This window comes from Argentina anserina, chromosome 6, assembly GCF_933775445.1.
Source record: "Argentina anserina chromosome 6, drPotAnse1.1, whole genome shotgun sequence".
Lineage (NCBI taxonomy): Eukaryota > Viridiplantae > Streptophyta > Magnoliopsida > Rosales > Rosaceae > Argentina > Argentina anserina.
In genome coordinates this window covers 26383651-26403767 of record NC_065877.1, presented here as the reverse complement: position 1 = coordinate 26403767, position 20117 = coordinate 26383651, and the positions used below count along the sequence as shown (strand labels likewise).

Here is a 20117-nt window from a genome sequence, read left to right as displayed (position 1 = left end):
GGTCGATCGACACCAGCAGATATGATCGGTATATATATTTAGGGACCCCGTAAAAATTTCGTCCGTTTTGGACATGGTTTGACCGTTCGGGCTTACGGTCAACCAAAAAAGAGGCGTTTTCACATAATAAAACCTCATTGACCGGGGTTTTGCCAAATAGATTTCTTCAGTGCGACCGCGCACGATAGGTAACAAAATTAGTTGACTTCAAATATGCAAACGGCTTTCGGCGTTCGCATCTTTGTAATGGATCCTCCCTTAGGGTATAATAGTGGTTTTCAATTTACTGAAAATTCTGACGGTCAAATGAGGTCTGAATTAGATGAATTAATATATATATATATATATATATATATATATATATGTATAATATTACGTATTTTACATACGGGTAAAACCGAAAAAAAACCGAACCGAACCGAACCGTACGGGTTGGGTTGGGTTGTAGGTTACAGTCTCTAAAATAGAAAAACCGAACCGAACCGAACCGAATTTAAAATTTGGGTTGGGTTATGGGTTTTGTCCAAAACCGAACCGAATGGACCCGTGTCCACCCCTATTGCTTTCTATACAATATCCAAACCTCATTGCACATTTCACACAGATTTGATTTTCTTCTACGGCAGTCAAGCCAATCTCAATTACCAGTGATCAAGAATCAGGTCCATGGAGAACCGCAGAAGGAACAACACGTCTCAGAAAAGTAACGGTAAACCCAGATCCTATATCGGACGAAAAGCACGAAGCATTATTTAAAAAAAGTAGAGAGGTGTTTTACAGGTATATGTAATAGTTGTATCTCCATATGTGACTGTTGCGGCAGCTGTATTGTTGATTGTACATGTGATTGTTGTAGGCTTGTAGCTGTATAGGCGAGTGTGGTGACTCTGTGTGGCTGTATTGCCTGTCTGTGATGATGATTGTTAGCAGCTGTGGTCACTAAAGAAGAAGAAGGTGAAGCCTTGTTATTTATGTACAGTGACCTAAATTGGTTGATTCCAAACTGTCATCTCAGACAATAACAGAACTTATGAGACATAAACAATGAGAATTTTTTTTTTCTTTGTACACAATTCAACCTATAAGAAATCCAGAGATTAACGTGCTTAATAACCATAAAGGTCATTACCGGGAACAACAAAAAACAAAATGCGTTCGGATATTCAAGATGGGGGAAAAATTAAAATGAAAAGACTGGCCAGTGACAAGTGATCTCACAGCACTTGTCATACCAAAAACACATGGTTTGAAAAAACAGGAAAAACACTGGGTCGATATTTCTGAAAGAACCCTAAATGGCTAAATGTATATCATGCAACCAGATCCAACCACATAAAGCTCCGATAATATATGCAACAGAAATGCCAAGTGCCAACATCAATGGCTTCAACACTCAGTTTACCTGCTATATCTAGGCTTACAATATCGTAATACATCACAAAATGTTGATCTACTTACAGTTTTACAGTTGTCTATCTGCATTTGACCCACACATTAAAGTGTTTGACAAAAGCACAAACACGCATTTGGATAAGGTATTGAGAAGGTGAAACCAGAGTGGCACAACTTGTGCTGTATTGACAAAGGCCTTCTTACCTGGGTGTAGGTCATCCGGGCATCAAATTTCCACTTCTGTATGCTGTCATTATTGCACACTGCTTGGGGGACAACCCCAAATTGTTGCAGCTTTCCTCAAACATAGTACATTAACGAAAATAAATTCCACCCCAAGTGCGTGAGAACTGTATACCATCTTTTTTCAAATTTACAGTGGGCGACATATTGAGATAAGCAACTGCTAATACTGTCCTCTCTCATCGCTATTAAAATGAAGGGTCTCAATTCCTTTGAGGGTGGACTCTAGGTTTTTTACGGTTGAATTATTTCTACCAGAAGTGGTACGGTTCTGCTCTGAAGATACAACAGGTGAACTTCTTTGGGCGGTAGAAGTTTTACCTAGTGTTCCAGAACTTGCCTCTATAGTTTGAGCACGAGAGGGATCAGATTCACTGCCAACAATTACTGCATCCCGACTGCTAGGAACTACTGCCCTCCTCAATGATCCAGTTGACCGTAAAAAACTGGAACTTGATAACTGGAGAAATCCAATAACATAGACAAATTAAATTACTCCAACCATACACTTAGCCAAATCATGATGATGAGCTGGCACAACCTAGGAGTAAAGCTGGTATGACTGAACTGTATTATTTTTTTTAGTTTTTGACATGATCAGTAAAAAGCAACGCAAAATCAGAACAGACAAGATACTTTACCATTGCGTCTCTAGATATAGATGGATCATTTCCAACGGGACTTTTTTGTTTAGACAAGCTTCCAGGATTTACAATTGGTCCAGAGTTTCTCCTACGTGAGGGATCTGCCAACGACCAACCAGTAGGTCTAGATTCCTCCCCACCTGCAAAACATTAATAACATCTTGGTCAACAAAGCTAGTACATCCACAAATTCTGGAAAATGGGCCATACCCATATATACAGCATATTTCAACCAAAATGAAAAAAATAATAGCTACTATATCTGAGACTATCCTAAGCAAATGAGCATACATTAAAAAGAAAGCTTTTCCATGTAAATATGACGGTGATGCGTAATATGAATCATGATAAACTACCTGATTGTCTTTCAACATTTGCAACAACAGGGGGCAGTCCAGAGCTTGGTCCGGCACCACCCTATAAAATAAGTGAATACCGTTAAGTTTACAAGTTAACTTAATTTTGCAGTCAGATAGTAGTAAGTGCATCACTTACAGAAGCACGGGTAGGAGGTGTGGCGATCTGCGACTGCTGATATTTTAAGATTGTCCAATCAAAGACATAATCAAACTGAAACCCTGAAGATAACCGTATCATAAGAAATATTAAGAACTCTACGAAAAGACCACAACAGCAGTATTATGAAAGTTATCAAAGAACAATATTTTCTGCCCAAGTACCCAAAAAAAAAACAGAAGAAAAAATTTCAAACCTTCACGGATAAAAAGGTCACGGAAGAGTCTCTTCAGATAAGCATAATCAGGTTTGTCATCAAACCGTAGAGATCTACAGTAATGGAAGTATGATGCGAATTCGGTGGGATAACCACGGCACAAGGCCTAAGAAGGAATTAAGAGAGTAGCAGTGAATGTCCACAATTCCCAGAATACCTTTGAATCAGTAAGATGCATAAATTAATATGATAAGATTCGCTCACCTCAATTGAAGTTGACACTTTCTTTTCACTGATCTTCTCATACTTCTGCTTTTTAGTCCCAGCCTTCAATCCCTGCCATGGAAGACTGCAAAAAAAAAAGGTCATGACATTATCATATATGTATAAAAGAATTGAAAACACATAAAAATAACAGCAGGTCCAATATTTACCTTCCTCTTAGGAAGTACATAAGCACATATCCAAGTGACTCTAGGTCATCCCTTCGGCTTTGTTCTATACATCAACAATTTACAAGATCAGAATTGGCTGGAGGAAGAAAAAAAGGGAAGTGGAAGTGAGGAGAGAGAGAGAGATTACCAATGCCAAGATGAGTATTCATGCTAGCATATCTTGCTGTCCCAGTCAAATTCTTATTATCTCTGCATTTACATGAGCACATCAAAACCGTTCCAATGAAAATAGTGGAGTTTACAATTTAAATGTATCACCTTAGATAAACTATCTGAGAAAATGCCATTTCACATCAAAAGATCAAGACACAAACATCGGCAAGGCAGACAAATATAACAGCAATAAACTTGGGAAATACCAACTGCACTCGATCAGAAAATAAAAAATGTGTTGAATGTAAACAACACTTAGTAGTATGATTACCACACAGTACTTCACATCATAAGTCTCACAAAACCAAATCATTTTCAACCAAAATTATGTAAAAAGTCATATCACAAAAAGTAGATCTCATTCCTATGGGGTAGACACCGACAACTCACAGCCCCAATCCAGACTTTGATGGTAACTGAACGTACAAGGACTATGGAAATATATGCGCCTCAAAAACATCATTAGTCAAAAACAAAATTATAGACTACTTCAAAAATAAAAAGATAATTTGATACAAAATCATTTCCTTGCTCTTTAAATAATTCTGATTAAACTGACATAAAATGCTGGCTTATATAAACATAGAATCGGCATTACAGATCGAATGTGGGTAAAACCTCACATGCTTGAAAAGCAATGTAATTCTAATGATGATAGCTTAGACATACAAAGTAGCACAAGTTAAAATCCGAGACAATGAGAACCACCTCTAAAACTCTACAAGAATATTAGGCCCGTAGTCTTCAGAATATTCACAAAAGATAAGACAGAATTTCAGAAGTAGGGATGAGTTGTGAAACAGGAAACCAACCTATAAGGAATGTGCTGATGAGTTGATGTGTCTCTATACTTCTTAGCGAGGCCGAAGTCAATGACGTAAATCTACAGAAGCAGAAGAAAGTAATGCATTTACAGAGAGCACTCGATGAAAGCACTAGTTACATGGACATAAGCTATAGGAAGTAATTAAAGAAAGTTTTAAGGACAGACCTGATTTGCCCGACGCCCCAATCCCATTAGGAAGTTGTCCGGTTTGATATCCCGATGTAGGAAAGACTTGGAATGAACAAACTCCACTCGATTTATCTAACATAAATTTCAATACAAATATGATTAAAACTACAAAACACACTAGATTCCAGAATAAATGAATCCAAGACAAAGTAACCTTACCATTTGATCTGCAAGCATGAGAACAGTCTTAAGAGACAACTTCCTACTGCAAAAGTTGAATAAATCCTCAAGACTAGGTCCCAATAAATCCATCACAAGAACATTGTAGTCTCCTTCAGTGCCAAACCATCGCACATTTGGTATTCCAGCTGACAATGTCATAAATAGGCGAAGAGTTCAGAAAGATAAGTAATTCAACGTACATAGTACAGAAAAAGCAATTAATAGGATAGTGGTAAAAGGCCATTACTTCCTCCCTGGAGTATTTTATACAACTTTGATTCATACAGCAACTGTGGATGCTTTGTCTTGACATTTTCCTGAGAAAGAGGAACACATATCAGCAAGAAGGTAATTGTCACAAACCCATCTCATCCAAGGCAAGAGCACAGACAACAGATCACATATATCCAGAACTCATTTCGATAACAGTCCGATGGAGCAAAAACCAGAAAAGGTAAAACATAACAACTGCTTCACCACCCCGCCCCACACTACTATATACCATAATTCTATTGTAGCTTAAAATCTACTTAAACACTTTAACTGTGCAAAACCAACCCATTCTGCATTGTCAAATTGCACTTTCCTAGCCTCCCCCAATCGCAACGCCTCTCGACAATTAGCCTTTAATTTACTAACAATTGCATAACAATTCCTCACCACTAGCTCAACTCACACATCCAAACCACCTAAGACTTACACTAGCACAACTTGATCAAAATCCCAAAGTCAAAATTCACAAGCAAAATCCATCATCTCAGTCAAAAAAAATGCCAAAAACACTCACAAGCTTAATCGCAACCTCCTCGTTCGTCTGAATATTAGTACCTGCAGTAAAATCAAGCAAGCTTCAAAACAATTGAACCAAAAAAGCTAAGCAAAAAAAAAAAACGAACAAGAAGAAGAAGAAGTACCTAAGTAGATCTCTCCGAAGGATCCGCTACCGATCTTGCGGCCGAGCCGGAACCGGCCCCCAACTCGAGGCTCCATATCGCCGACGACCGATCACCACAGTGGGAAACCCTACCCTCTACAAATCCAAAACCCTAAGAAAAAAAGACTAAAGACGAAAATGCAGAGGCCCTTGACCAAACCCCGAGTCTTGGAGAAAGAGTTGGATTAGATTAAAATCAGCTACCTCGCGAGGAGGGGTAGAATGCGTAAATGAGGGCGAAGGGTATGGGTACAATTGGCAATTGGCCTCGCTCGCTCTCTCTCTCTCTCTCTCTCTGTCGTTGTTTGATTCGATCCAATCGAATTATACACCCCTTTTCCCCGCCTTACCTTTTTGGGTAATTACGACGAAAACGACGCCGTCTGAATAATCAGTGTCCTTGTCTTTTGGCATTTCTTTTATGAGCTTACACTTTTGACAGTTACATATATTTACATTTGACATGTACATACTGTTACCTTAGTTAATTTTACATCATTGGCGGAATATTAGGATTTATTCACATCGCATTATGTAGGGCGAACTTGAAATTACCGTATAACTCACAATAAGAAAACACAACCGAATTAACTACACTTCAAAAAGAAGCTATACAAATAAAAACTATAACGTCTATATCATTTACAGTCTCGAATAAACTAAAGAATTGTGTATCAATAATTTTTGTATTAGTTGAGTGAGATATAGAGCAGTTCTATCAACCTCACTAGTCATCCATGTGAGGATACTAATATTTTCTCAAAACTTAGGTGCAACTAACTGGGTGATGACGGTGAGATATGTTCACTTTAGGGCTTGCATAGTAACATGTTTAAAAGCAATTAAAAATGCTTAACCATATGGATCATGCATTAGTCAAATTAATCATATTCAATGTCTAAAATGGGCAACTAGATGAGACTTTGTGGCTATTAGGTCATCAAACTCGACCTTTCATGAGCTTCGTGTATGTCAATTGTCTCTTCATTTTGTAGGTGTTAAATGGTGAGAAAGAACAATTTTAGATCAACTTGACTGGAAAAGAACTTGAGCTGTAAATAGGAATCAGGTTATCGACATTCAACTTTCTGGAGAGGATATGCTGAAACAGAAAACATAAATGTTTGATTAAAACCGGACACGCACAAGTTATCCTAGAGTAATTAGGAATCATCCATAGAGTAAATATGTAAGTTAATAATATGAAAATAAGGCAATGAGAAACGATTATAAAGTTTCCATTTGAAGAAACAAAAATTCCTAAGAAAATTAAAGTTTAGTCTACTTCCATTTTCTTATTGTTAAGACAATTTCGATATTTGCCTATTTTGGTTCATACCAAAAAATTCGATGTTTAGGGTTATGACCAACGAAGAATATAGTTTTTTTTTTCTAACTTGTATGTTGTATTGTACTAAGTTTAATCAAGTTAACACTAATGCCTTTTGAAATGAATAATAAACTAACCTTGATGTAGGAAACAAAAGATAAAGGAATTATTTCATCTTCTCATGAAATATTTAGTCTTTCTTTTGAGTTTTAAATTTGGTACGAAAATATTGTATGTATTAGTCATTTTACATTAGATTAATATAATTTTTTATAATTAAAATATATGTAGGATAAACAACGAAGATGATAGGGTGACGATAGTTGCACCTTTTTCAAAAATTTTGTTGATGAACACTAACACAACTACACGTATTCACAATTTTTGCTCATTTTGAATTAACATGAAAGAGAAAATTTTGCTCTAGGCTGTGAAGTGAAATTGTTTGAAGATAGTAATATTGTTCATCTCCAATGTGCTCTCTTTCACCGCCACGATGTAGGACATACTATTTGTCACCGCTACTGTGCAGGTCAGTCTTACACTCGTCGTCGCGGCGCAAGTGTAAATGCCCTAGCTGCAAGCTTCTTGACACCACGGGACACCTCTTTGAATATCGTAATGATATTTTCAAAAAAAAAAATTCTCTCCATTAAGGTCTCCAATTACCCCAACCTGAAGTTGTCTTTCGAGATAGCATTCAAGAATCTTCCATGGACTAAGTAAGATATAACTTTTTCAAATCTTATTCCTTATCATCAAGAGAAAATAATATTTTTCTGAATTATGAAGACCGGCAAGTTATCACCAAAGGTTTCTATATATTGACACTGACGTATAATAAAGGCTTCTTTTGCATATGAGAAAGTCTTGATTGTTAATAAAGATTAGTCAACATACATACAAATTTTTTAAGTGTAATATACATAACAAAACGCAGCAGCAGCGAGGTACAACCCACCTATACAGCCAACGGGGAGGATGCAATGCCAAAAACCAGTAGATAAGAAAAGCTTTTGGAATCTATTAACTTATAAAGGGACATAACATGTTTGCAAAGAAGTACTAAATGCTTCCAAACAAACAAACAATCTCCAAAATTTCTAATGAAAACATATCCTACCAAAATCACCGTAAATGATCATTCATATAACGATAAACCAAATACTTATATGAGATATTAATATCAGTGGAAGTAACTAAATAAGATATGCATGAATCATATAGAAGGGCATTCAATGGTGTATGAAACTAAAAATGGTGTAGGAAATATGTTAATCATATTCAATGGTGATTAATTTATTACACATATATAGACCCTATGATAGTTTTTTTCTTAGGTCAAATTAAACATATTCAATGTTGAATATGGGCAACCAAATAGACTTTTATGGCTATCAGGTCATCACACTCAACCTTTCATGAGCTTTGTGTATGTGAATTGTCTCTTCATTTTGTAGGTGTTAAATGGTGAGAAAAAACAATTTTAGATCAACGTAACTGGAAAAGAACTTGAGCTGGAAATAGAAATCAAGTTCTCGACATTCAACTTAACATAAAAGACAAATGTTTGATTAAAACCAAAAATGATCAAGTTATCCTAGAGTAATTAGGAATCATCCGTAGAGTAAATATGTAAGATTAAACCTGAAAATAAGGTAACGAGAAACTATAATAAAGTTTCCTTTTGAAGAAACAAAAATTCCTAAGAAAATTAAAGTTTAATCTACTTCTATTTTTTTATTCTTAAAACAATTTTGATATTTGCATATTTCAGTTCATACAAAAAAATTCAATGTTTAGAGTTGTGACTAACGAAGAATAGAGTTTTTTTTTTCTAACTTGTATTTTGTATTGTACTAAGTTCAATCAAGTTAACACTAATGCTTTTTGAAATGAATTATGAACTAACTTTGATGTAGGAAACAAAAGATAAAGGAATTATTTCATCTTCTAATGAAAAATTTAGTCTTTCTTTTAAGTTTTAAATTTGGTACGAAATTATTGTACGTATTAGCCATTTTACATTAGAGTAATATAATTTTTTAAGAATTTAAATATATAGTATAACTAATGAAGATGATATGGTGGAGATAGTTGCACCCTTTTTGAAAATTTTATTGATGAACATTAACACAACTACACGTATTCACAATTTTTACTCATTTTGAGTTAAAATGAAAGAAAGAATTTCGTTCTATGCTGTGAAGTGAAAATGTTTTAAGATAGTGACATTGTCCATCTTCATTCTTCAATGTGCTCTTTTTCACCGCCACAATGCTTGTCAATTTTCCACTTGTCGCCACGGCACATGTGTAAGTTTCATAACTGCAAGATTCTTGACACCACATACACCATTGCGAACAGAGACTTTATTAACAGCTTCATATTCCAACTATAAGATAAGACATCAATCACAAGTCCAACCCCCACATTCACTGCCACACCGACAACCTCCACAACCCCCAACTAATGTTATCCAGCCACCTCTTCTAACATAATATGTATTAATCAAAACCATAACTAGCGCAACAAATACTAAAATACACAACACATTAATCTCAACCCCACTAAAGTTCCATCGAAGTTGTGAGTGTAGACTTGAGAATTCTGTAAAACTCCTTACTAGGGTGTTGATGCACATGAGCTCTTCCACCCACCACAGCGGCGATGCAAGCTTCGCTGCTACTGGTGGCGTTGGCGGAGTGGGGGTTGTGATTGGCAAAAGCTGCCCTCCTCCCCTAAAAATTCCTCCACCATCAAAGCTAACCTCCTCATTTGAAAAGTCGTTGTAGCATCACAATCAGAATGTGGGTCGGCTTGGAAATGGGTTGGCCCAGTTCCAAAACTAGGGTTGTCGGGGCGGACTCAGCTACCAACATTGGCGGAGCGATGGAATTGATGGGCAGGAGCTGACCTTCTCCTTTAAGGGATTCTTCTTCTCGTTCTTTGCTCAAAATGAGCCTTCGGCCTTTGATTGGAGCTTTATGTTTTGTGTTCTTAAGCAATGGAAGCAATTTCATTTGTCGTCCAAGATGATGGGGAGTCTTCTCAACTTCAGAGTTAGTAATACCATTGGGGGTTGGGGAAGAGGTCTCTGGTGGACGAGTGGAAAATCGGTGGCAGAGACGAATTAGGCGAGACAGCCGCCCGTGCAGACTCATTTTAAGCGGAAGCAGTGGTGACTCTTGAGAGAGGCTTAGATCTCATCAGCATTCAACAACGTTGATTCCTTATTTTTTACGTAGACAACTATTGTGTTACGAAAATACAAGTTTTTAATGATTGCTAGGAGAGCTTAGGGTACTATATGCTGAGCATATGGCTCTTTTATCTTTAATTACATTTAATTAAGTATGTAATACAATGAGGGTTTGATTAAGGGGCACCATGTGTCCAAAGACCTGTGTCATGGAACCAGCCTATAAGTAGCAACATTGTACTATTATACTGAGAATCGGCTTTGTTAGTTAAAATTATTATGAAAATACATGAAACCCTTGCACCATATGTTAGTTTTAATTCATTATTAATTTATGAAAGTTATTATAATAAATGAAAATAATAATAATATGGATATAAATTCAGAAAAAGGCAGGAAATGGTTGGAAAATCTATCCCACTCTCTCCCAATTCCACCATATTTATATTTTGTATGCAAAAATGCTGACATGGCAGTGCCACGTCATTTGGGGATCTAGATTGTGTAAGAAAATTTGGGGTCTCTAGCATTTTCGGTTAAGTCTCCTATCTTGGCATGAGTTTGAAATAACTTGGTATATCTATCTCCTAGGCTAAGCCAGTTGGCTTTAGCCTTCTGAGTTTCCTATATTTCCTAATTTTTAAGAGCTCTTCGGTCTCTGTAAAACTGTGAGAGTTCATTTCCAATTTTCATATCCTACTCCTTTATTAAATACGTAGACAACATTAGTTGTTGAATCTCATGGCTTCTATTTTCTTCGACAAAATTCCCAAAAACATTCTTGTTCCAAGTCTTAGCTTGATAGGAAAATTGGAGTGTAAATGTAATGGTCACAAAGTCTAGCAAAGGACTAGCATTAACTTTCCGATTCCACAATATTTCCACCAAAGGTTTAAACTCTTTATCACTTTATGAGACAACCAACACCACAATGATGTGGAGCAAATGCCACATAACATATTTGTGTGGGGAAAGATTGAACCCAAAAGCATATTTCAACTATTTCATCTTTCATCTCTTTGATTCACCATTGGTAATGTTAAAAATGCAATTATTGGAAGAACATACCCCAACACAAAGTTACAGAATGTCATCATACGCCACAATCTGTCTTGCTCTGTAATCTGTGACTCGTTCGAATTTGGATCATCCACTCACCTGCATGAAAGAAAGTAACAAACCTCTAAGCTATGGATGAATCTGCAGACAATGACTTTTGCCTCAGTGAACTTAAGATACTATGTTAAATGGTGAGTAAGTATGTGAATTGTCCCCTCCATTTGTAAATGTTAAAATGGTTGTAAGAATTGAGCTTGTGTACAGTTTTCAGGTTAAATTGGAACTTGAACTCCAAATAGGAAGCAGGTTCTTGGCGTCAGGAAAGTCGAGGAAACATGCAGAAACAGGAGAGGCAAAGAAACATGTATGCAAATTGACATCTATCTTATCTTCACTCTTTGAATCTTACAAATGTATTGTACATATAAAAGCTCCTATGCTTTTTTCTATAATGAATGGGACTTGAACCAATCCCACGTGAATGGATATAACAAATATACCAAGAAAAATAAAATTACAAAGGGCCACAACACAAAACTGCAATCGGCCTCAAACCCTAAGAAATAGGCTTTCCAAAACTGTAAGAATATACTGCACATTGTCACAAAGGGGACATCGCGTTACTGTGGGGATGCTTCTTGTGCAGCCTTGCTCTCAACTGTCTGATCTTTGCATCTACCCGAGCTGAGAACCCTATCTTGGTTTCTTGTCTTGCTTTCGACGCCTCCCTCTTCCACATGCGTTGATCCTCAACATCTTTCCGGTAGTATTTGATTTCTTGGATGATATGATGATCCATTGGATTGAAACTTCTTTGGAAGGCTATGTGGACAATGTAAGGGAGATTACAGGCAAGTGTAACTAATAGGGTGGCTAACCAAAAGATTGGGGCAGGACCGAGGACTTCAACTAGAATCTGGTAGGCATTTCCAGAAAATGCCGGTGTCACCCAGCCATATATCAACAGAAATATGTACCACATTGCAATACTGCCCCAAATAAAGCAATGCTGAATCCATGTAAAGTGACACATAGCCAGAGCAATCTGGCAGTTAACAGCCCATATGATGCCACTGAACATAGTTGTACCCATAGCAGCCATATCAGCAATCTGGCCATTCGATCTGAAGGCCTGGTCTTTGAAGGTAATAATGTTGAGGAAGAAGACAACGAGAGAGCAATATACACCATTGCCCATCCACCCCAGTATTCTGTACCAGTCGAAGAACAAATTCCGGGCTCCTTGCTGATACAATGCAGGGAACTGCAAAAGCAGGAACTTTTAAATCTCACTGCAGGGATACCAACGAACAATATATGGTTATATAATAACAAGAGTGTCGCTGAAAGGACTAACCTGTAAGCAGACCTCGGAAGAAACATCTTGTTCAAATACTCCAAGTGATATGACAGGCAATGAGGTAAGAATAACATTGAATGATAGCATGTACCAATCGTCATATATTGATTGCCCCGAAAATCCAGTGAATGCCTCAAAGTAGAAGAGGGTCAGACCAAAAGCTATATTTTTGTAGAAGAAGTAGCAAATCTGAAAACAACAGATTTCCATCAGCAAGTGGATGAAGTTCAAAAAAGAAGGCTACGTAGTCACATTGCTCTCGTGCTCCTAGGCACATGGCACAGAAGCACATGCAAGTGGCATGTTAACAAAACTGTAACAATAACGTACTAAGATGAGCATACTGATATTACCATCTGAGCAATCCTTTTATAGCACCAATGTCCATGGACAACCAAGAGTCTCTCCAAATGCCGAAACTGGGCAATTGCAAAGTCACTAGCCATCACAGCCTGCAATCAATTATCAACTATCATGAGATTCACCAATAATGAGAAAACTGGTTCCCTCTTCCACCACAGATACATTACTTAACAATTAGATATGTAATACAAACATTATCCCATGTAAGCACTATATGTTAGATGAAAACAGACCCAGACCACTTCCACCCACCCACACACACACAGAAACACCACACACGGTTGGTCTGTGTATAGTCAGGTAACTATTCTGGCAAAGCATTACATGTCATGGTAGTATATCTGTTTCCTAGGAGTACTATATATTTGTGTGCCCTTAACTCCTAATAAGATTTCCATCACATGCATCATCAACTGAACCTTAGCCGATGAAAGACAGTGAAAAAAACAATCAATTTTATGCGTAGTTGCATGTATCCTTTCAAATATATTTTAGGCTTTTGTTCACATTAATCACAGATTAAATAAGTCCACTAATGCAATTTATTTAAAAGAACAATAAGAAATGGTGTTACATGTGTGTCATTAAGAAAAAGAGGCGTGAAATGTAGCATTGCATTATAGATGCACTGCACTATGAGAAAGATTGTCAGAAGTTCCACCAACCTGCATGCCTTCGACGCCACTGATTCCAACACCAATGTCAGCTTCCTGGATCATTCCAACGTCATTTGCACCATCACCAATTGCTAATGTAGTTTTCCCGGTTCCACGTCTAACTAACCTCGTTACCTAATGCCAAAACTGAACAAATCAAGACATTGCACACTGGTATACCCATATTGATAAGGATATAGTTCAACTGACATTAGAAAACAATGACATTTTGGAATTGAGAGCAACAAAAGTTCTTACCAATGCTTTCTGCTTAGGGGAGACACGACAGCATATGACAGATGCACAATCAACAGCTAATTCCAAGAATAGATGCTTCATATCATCCTCCAAAGCATAGGTTAAAGTTTTTCCATCAATTATTAATGCAAACGCCGCATGTGGATCTCTTTCCAACTTGATCATTTGTGAGGCATTTGTAATTTGATTCAAAACATTGTCCTTCACAGCCTGATCATCAGTAGAAACCAACAAAGACCAACATCACATATTTATCTCCCGAACAAGAATTCATCTTCCCTCTCTCACAGAAATATTTACCTCTTTTCCATCTTGTCCCAGTGTCTCTAAATTTGCGGTTGATATACATATCTGCTTCATGCCCTGTCGGAGCAAACTACATGCAAATCTGCAGGCAAAAAACACACCCAAAAAGAAAAGAAAAGTCATTACACTCTTACTCAGGTAGAGTGGAAATGTCTCCTCATTATTCACAGCAGTGCTTTCTACTAAGTGGTTAGAGACGGACCCTATGTTGATTGCAGTTTCCATCTTATCCCCAGTCAACACCCAGATCTTGAGACCGGCTTGTGCAAGATTGTCTATGCATTGGGGTACCTAAGAAAATAATAAATGGAACTAAGTTGCCGTGAATTAGTAAGGCAGTTTCTTATTAACTACTGTTTAGAGGAGCTTATCATACCCCTTTTTGCAATTTGTCCTCCACAGCTGTAGCACCAACCATGATCAAGTCTTTTTCCATCTTCTCTGCTACTCGCTCGAGCATCACCTCCCTATCACCACCTATAGATGTTTTTGCTTTCTGAAATTCATTGTTCCATGCTTCATATTCGGACTCCTCAAGCTTTCTATATGCAAGTGCCAATGTACGTAACCCAGCTTCTCCATATTCATTCAAATGCTTGGTACTAGCTTCCTCATAAATTCTTCCATTCTTTGACAGTCGATCGAAAATGATGCTGTGGATCCAAGTAAAGGAATATTTAAGGGAATTAAAGAAAATAAGATTACATTAAGAAATTTTTCAAAGATATAAAATCCATGCATGCTTTCCCTTCCTCCTATTGAGAGAAGGGATGGAATATAGAAGAGTCCAAAGAAATGTCTGTTATAGCTCGATATCAATATAAACTTCTAAGCCTCTCACTAGTTTTCAACTAGTACGCTATATTTATTTAACTGTTGAGAGAGAGGATGAGATAAGCAGAGTCCAAATGTTTTTGTTTTAGCTAGATATCTATCTAAAGGTTTAAGCCTCTCCTACAATACTTTATTTCTGCTTCTTTTTCATTTTGGGGCGAAGTCTTCTCACTACTTCACAACCAGTGTACTACATAGAAAGTTAACCAGAAGGACCCCCAATTAAAACATTCAAAACTTGCCAACATACAAAAGCTGCTTGAATATACCACATTATCTGGCCTAAAAAAAGCCATAAAACAAACAATTAAGAGCATTCGAAACCAAGTACCCAATGAAGGAAAGCCAGATGTGAGCCTAACCTGTCAGCTCCTTTGCAGAAGAGTAATAATTGCCCATCTTCATCACGCACAATTACTGACATACGCTTCCTTTTGCTAGTGAATTCCAATAGATTTAAGATCTTATACTCCCTGTAAGTTTTCCAACAGATGACCCAGTTATTAAAACAGAAGAAAGTCAATAGGAAAGTTCAATTAATTACTTAGATAACAAAAAACATTCAGGTACTAACCTTTCCACAGGCCGTTCTGGATGAGGATACTTTTCACGGACATACACACTTGATTGATTTCTTTTACAGAACTCAAAACCTAATTCACGTGCTGCAACAAGAAAAGCTCCTTCATCGGGTGACTCTGCTTCATATGTATATTGGCCAGTCTCTTCATTTAGCTCAGGAATTGCAGTATGGCAAACAGCTAAGATCCGCAAAAAAAGTAAAATCACTTCATAGGTGGGCTCTTTTATCCAATTTCCATCCATGAGGCGGTTGTCCAGAAAGCTAAACCCCTTAATGGCAGGTTTCGGGCCCTTTCCATCGTTGGACGTAACAACAGTTTCCAGCTCAATTTCTGATCCTACTTCACTCCCCCATGGTACACGTTGACCATCATTTTTCATGGGAACATTAGCAAGCTCTTCATCATGCTCATCCTGATCCTCAAGGTCAGTGGCCATCTGTTTTGCCGCAGCAAGTTCAACTTCACTAGCGCGGACACCGTATGCAATGCCAGCAATGCAACACTTTAGAAAGTCCATCTGGTTGCAGGTTAAAGTGCCAGTTTTGTCAGAGAGGATCGTGTCTACCTGGCCTAACTCCTCATTCAAATTTGATGTCCGGGCTTGAGCAGGAATTCCATGCTCTTCATCATACATGTGTATGTCATTGTTAATGAACCTTGCTTGCAAAACCTTCACAATCTCAATGGAAACATAAAGAGAGATGGGTATTAGATATCCATAAAGGATGAGAGCAGTGACTAAATGGATGAGGCCAGCTACAGCAGGTTTGTTGGGGTTATACATATCTTCTGCATCCTCTGGTCGCAAGTACCACGCCTTTGGCATATCGCGTTTTGTCTTCACACCAAACCCCATTGAGCTGATACAGGAGATCAATAAAAGGAGGAAGAAAAGGACATAAATGATCTTATCCATTTTCTTTTCTATTCCACTCCTTTTTGAGGGGGACTTGGTCGAATTCTGCATAACTTTGCTATCATGACCTGTGAATATAACTACCCCATAGATATAACTTGTATTCCTGAGCTTTGAATCTCTCAAAAGTATCTGTTCGGGTTCAAGAGGATAAATCTGCCGGTCATGATCAAGATTACCCACAAAGGAATACAGATTTGGATTTGGATCTTCACATTGAACTGTTGCTGTAAAGTCCTTGAAAACTGCGTCATCATCCAAAGGTGAGGTTACCTCCAAGCATCTCTTGACCTTCAAATTTGTCTCACCATCTAAGTTCATAGTCTCAACGTAGCAGAACCCATCCTCGTAACTTGAGGACAATAGAAGCAGATCAGCAGGAAAGAATTGATCCTTTTCCACTTTCAACACATCTCCGACCAAAATCTTATGCCACGCCCTATGTCCAAAAACACCATCACCTTTGTGAACATGTACTTTCCGCAGATTAACCTTCATGTCCTGCAAGAACCTATTCCAGTCTTCTACAGCTTCCTTTACCATACTGAGACCAACAACAAAAGCCAAAGGAGCTATCATGCTCCACGGACCAAATGGAGATACAGGGGTGAGTGAAAGACCGGCAGCTAAAAGAAAGTAGATATTGGCAACCCGTCGGAACTGCTCAAAGAGTGCCTTGGGGAAGAACGTGATAGGGTTATACTTTGTGGTCGATATGTAATTTGTACGGTACTTGAAAGGTTTCTTTTTGTGCAGCACAGGTTGGTTACAATGCACAGTTCTTGAGTACCCAGGACCTTGGATTGGATGAGGTGCCCCTCCTGCCTCATTGCCCTTCGGCTTACGCAGGAATGTGTAGAGGTGGCTCCGCCGTAGCCTCGCCCTTATTCTTCCTCCAGCCATTTCTTCTCACTTGCAGCCAAAACCAATCACAGTTGCCACATACCCACCACAGCAAGGATTCAAATGCTTCACCTCAATCCTCACACTGGGATTAATGCAACCCCTTATCTCCAATTCCTCCTTCTAATGCCTAATATAAAACGATAAACGAAAAATTTAAAACTAAGCAAATGTAAAAAATTGACAGATTCCTCCACATGATATTCTTAGCATATAAACACACCATGTAATTCATCAAACTTCATGCAATCAATATTTACAAGAAGAACCAAATATTTAAGCTCCTAATCAAATACCTTGCATACTAAGATTTCCAACTTTCCCAACCCACCAGATTTGACCAATTAAACACATAAAAATCAAAACTTCAGGCCAAAACTAACAACAAGCTCTCAATTTCAGCCTCAAAACCCGAATCACCAAAAATGGGTTCCAAATTCTTCCAAAAGCCAACTAAAAATCTCATTCCAGCTCAAAATAAAGCAATGCCCAGCTCAATTCAAGAACCAATCTTCACCAAAACCAACCCCCCAAAGATATCCAAGAATCAATCTTTACCCACAAAAACCAATAAAAGCTTCAAAATTTAAACGAAAAAACGCAAAGGGTACCTGACAGCAGAAGCCCCGGTTCATCTGGGACGCGAATTACGACGAACCCATTTTGATCAGAACACGAAATGGGCCAAAGAAACAAACTTGGCAGCTGCAGATCACACAAAGTCTAGAGAGGGAGAAACAGAGGAAGAAGGAGGGAACAGAAAGAAAAGGGTAAAAGCACAAACAGCTTCTCTCTCTCTTTCCCGTCGTGAAGTCCAAAACCAATGCCAGGAATTTCCGGGCCCTCCGTTTCCTATATTTATATTTCAAACTTTTCACTGTGTAAACAAAAAATAGATTTAAACAAATATTTCCACTTGTTTATTATCAACCAAAATAAAAATGGGTCCTTTTCTTTGTTTAGGAGCTATGAAATTTCTCAGAAATGACCTGTCTTGGTTTGAGCAGCCATCGAAGAAGAACCAGTCTGGGTCTCCCTCTCTTCCAACTTGTTATTTTAAGGTTTTAGCCTACCACGCTGTGTTCCAGAACTGTGTCGCCATTTGTGCTGATGTGGCGAGTCAGAGGACCTGTATTGGTCAATAAGGATGTGTGATATTTTCTATAATCTTTTTTGCGTATGGCTTGCTTTTATTACAAGTTACAAATATTTGAAACGGTTAGGCCAATTTTTGGGAAGAGGAAATTGAATTTGAGCACCTTATCTATGACAGGTGTTTAGGACAGTCGAAATCTTTCTAAATACTTAAATCTTGTTATGCATACTGTTGACTTGTGTACATATTATTTTTTGTGTAAAAAAAAAATATCGGAATTTCGTTAACTGCATTATTGTCCTAATCACAAATATTTCTTCTAAACAATGATCACTATATATATTCTGATTACTTTCGACTTTTAAAATCTTATTGCTTCACGGTTTTTACCTTATTAGTATCTCTTAATTACATTTTAGTAATTCCTCCAACATCTCATTGCAAACTTATCGTACGAAACCGAAAAGAAGACATATAGTGGCAAACTTGCAACGATAATTGTTACGGTAATGGTGAGAGAGGCGGTTCTCATTCCATCACCATGTGTACTGGGATCAAAAAGTTGTATTTGAATTTCCTCATTTCCATCAGTTCTCTTATATATGCACCAACCAGCATGACACATTATGTTCTCTTATGTGTGTTTGGTCATTTTGCATTATTGCTTGCATACGGACACATTATACATGATTCACAAAACGGCCTTAACGTTATTAAATCCTGCCAAGTTCTACACCTAAACACCTTATCAACCTTAAAAATTCTAATGAGGCACATACAGGAATACGTGATTCATCGATCCAGTAAAATGAAAACAAAGTAAATATTGGACCAAACTGGTTTTCTATGTTGGACAGTTTCTATGTTGTCCTAATTGGAATGACAAGATTATCTCATTTGTGCCTTTTGTTTATATTTTTTGTAGTGTAATCACTTTACAATTGTTGCCAAATGTGACTGTCCAGGTTCTGTTATGGCAGGTGGTATCCGACTGAACATATGGTACGAAATAATGGAACTCGATCATAACATGATCTGCTTGCCGTTTTACATAAACTAAATATTGATTATTGGATTAGTCGTAGGAGGTGAATAGATTAGTAGTCTAGTACCAATTAATATTTGCATGCTATTATTCTTTGACCGCCATCTGGGATATTTATATGGGTTGCCATGTTCTTTTCAACTATTTGTATCCATAACTACCCACTTAGATCCATCACATCGTGGTTCTGAATCAATCAACTTCTTATACAATCACATTTGTACAATCTGCGACGTAATGTAAACACATAACCATCAAAACACTTAAAGTCTTAAACAACAATCTCCTCAATATTTTTGTCGTGTAGTTATGAAAATTACAGCATTTGCATTACCATGAGTATTTGTGTGGAAAATTAGCAAATTTTAGGAAATTCCTGTTATTTGAAAGCAAAAGGAAAATAGCATCAAATTGAGCCCGATTTGATCATTTTGCTGTTTGGTTACATCTCGGTTGAGTTCAATAACAACATTTCACGCACCCTCCCTTAAACTAATCTTTAGAGATGAAAAATATTTATGTTTTCCAAATAAA

General features: G+C 37.5%; 2 protein-coding genes across 2 annotated transcripts; both read right to left on the bottom strand.

The window, feature by feature from the left end:
* Positions 1-1310: 1310 nt before the first annotated feature.
* On the bottom strand, positions 1311-5841 carry LOC126800441 (casein kinase 1-like protein 2). The gene is made up of 14 exons (XM_050527813.1): positions 5652-5841; positions 5525-5565; positions 4985-5054; positions 4735-4883; positions 4552-4647; positions 4373-4443; positions 3535-3596; positions 3387-3450; positions 3217-3301; positions 2992-3118; positions 2775-2857; positions 2636-2696; positions 2277-2419; positions 1311-2095 (listed from the first exon to the last, which is right to left on the bottom strand). Exons 1-14 carry the CDS (start codon positions 5725-5727, stop codon positions 1799-1801), a joined length of 1425 nt encoding a protein of 474 aa, XP_050383770.1. The 5' UTR covers positions 5728-5841; the 3' UTR covers positions 1311-1798.
* A 5786-nt stretch (positions 5842-11627) lies between these two features.
* On the bottom strand, positions 11628-18275 carry LOC126800440 (probable phospholipid-transporting ATPase 4). The gene is made up of 11 exons (XM_050527812.1): positions 18054-18275; positions 15614-17572; positions 15402-15512; positions 14582-14858; positions 14408-14496; positions 14200-14287; positions 13900-14109; positions 13651-13776; positions 12976-13074; positions 12620-12811; positions 11628-12526 (listed from the first exon to the last, which is right to left on the bottom strand). The coding sequence occupies exons 2-11, from the start codon at positions 17440-17442 to the stop codon at positions 11864-11866; spliced, it is 3684 nt and encodes a 1227-aa protein (XP_050383769.1). The 5' UTR covers positions 17443-17572; positions 18054-18275; the 3' UTR covers positions 11628-11863.
* Between the last annotated feature and the right edge of the window lie 1842 nt (positions 18276-20117).

Excerpts from the sequence above, each read along its gene's own strand:
- LOC126800441 (XM_050527813.1), bottom strand. The coding sequence starts at position 5,727 with ATGGAGCCTCGAGTTGGGGGCCGGTTCCGGCTCGGCCGCAAGATCGGT. Across the intron at positions 4,648-4,734 it reads TCATGCTTGCAGATCAAATG|ATAAATCGAGTGGAGTTTGT; the intron begins GTAAGGTTACTT and ends AATTTATGTTAG. Across the intron at positions 2,858-2,991 it reads TGACCTTTTTATCCGTGAAG|GGTTTCAGTTTGATTATGTC; the intron begins GTTTGAAATTTT and ends GGTTATCTTCAG.
- LOC126800440 (XM_050527812.1), bottom strand. The coding sequence starts at position 17,442 with ATGGCTGGAGGAAGAATAAGGGCGAGGCTACGGCGGAGCCACCTCTAC. Across the intron at positions 14,859-15,401 it reads TTCTGCAAAGGAGCTGACAG|CATCATTTTCGATCGACTGT; the intron begins GTTAGGCTCACA and ends TTGGATCCACAG. Across the intron at positions 14,288-14,407 it reads GAAACTGCAATCAACATAGG|ATTTGCATGTAGTTTGCTCC; the intron begins GTCCGTCTCTAA and ends TTTTGCCTGCAG.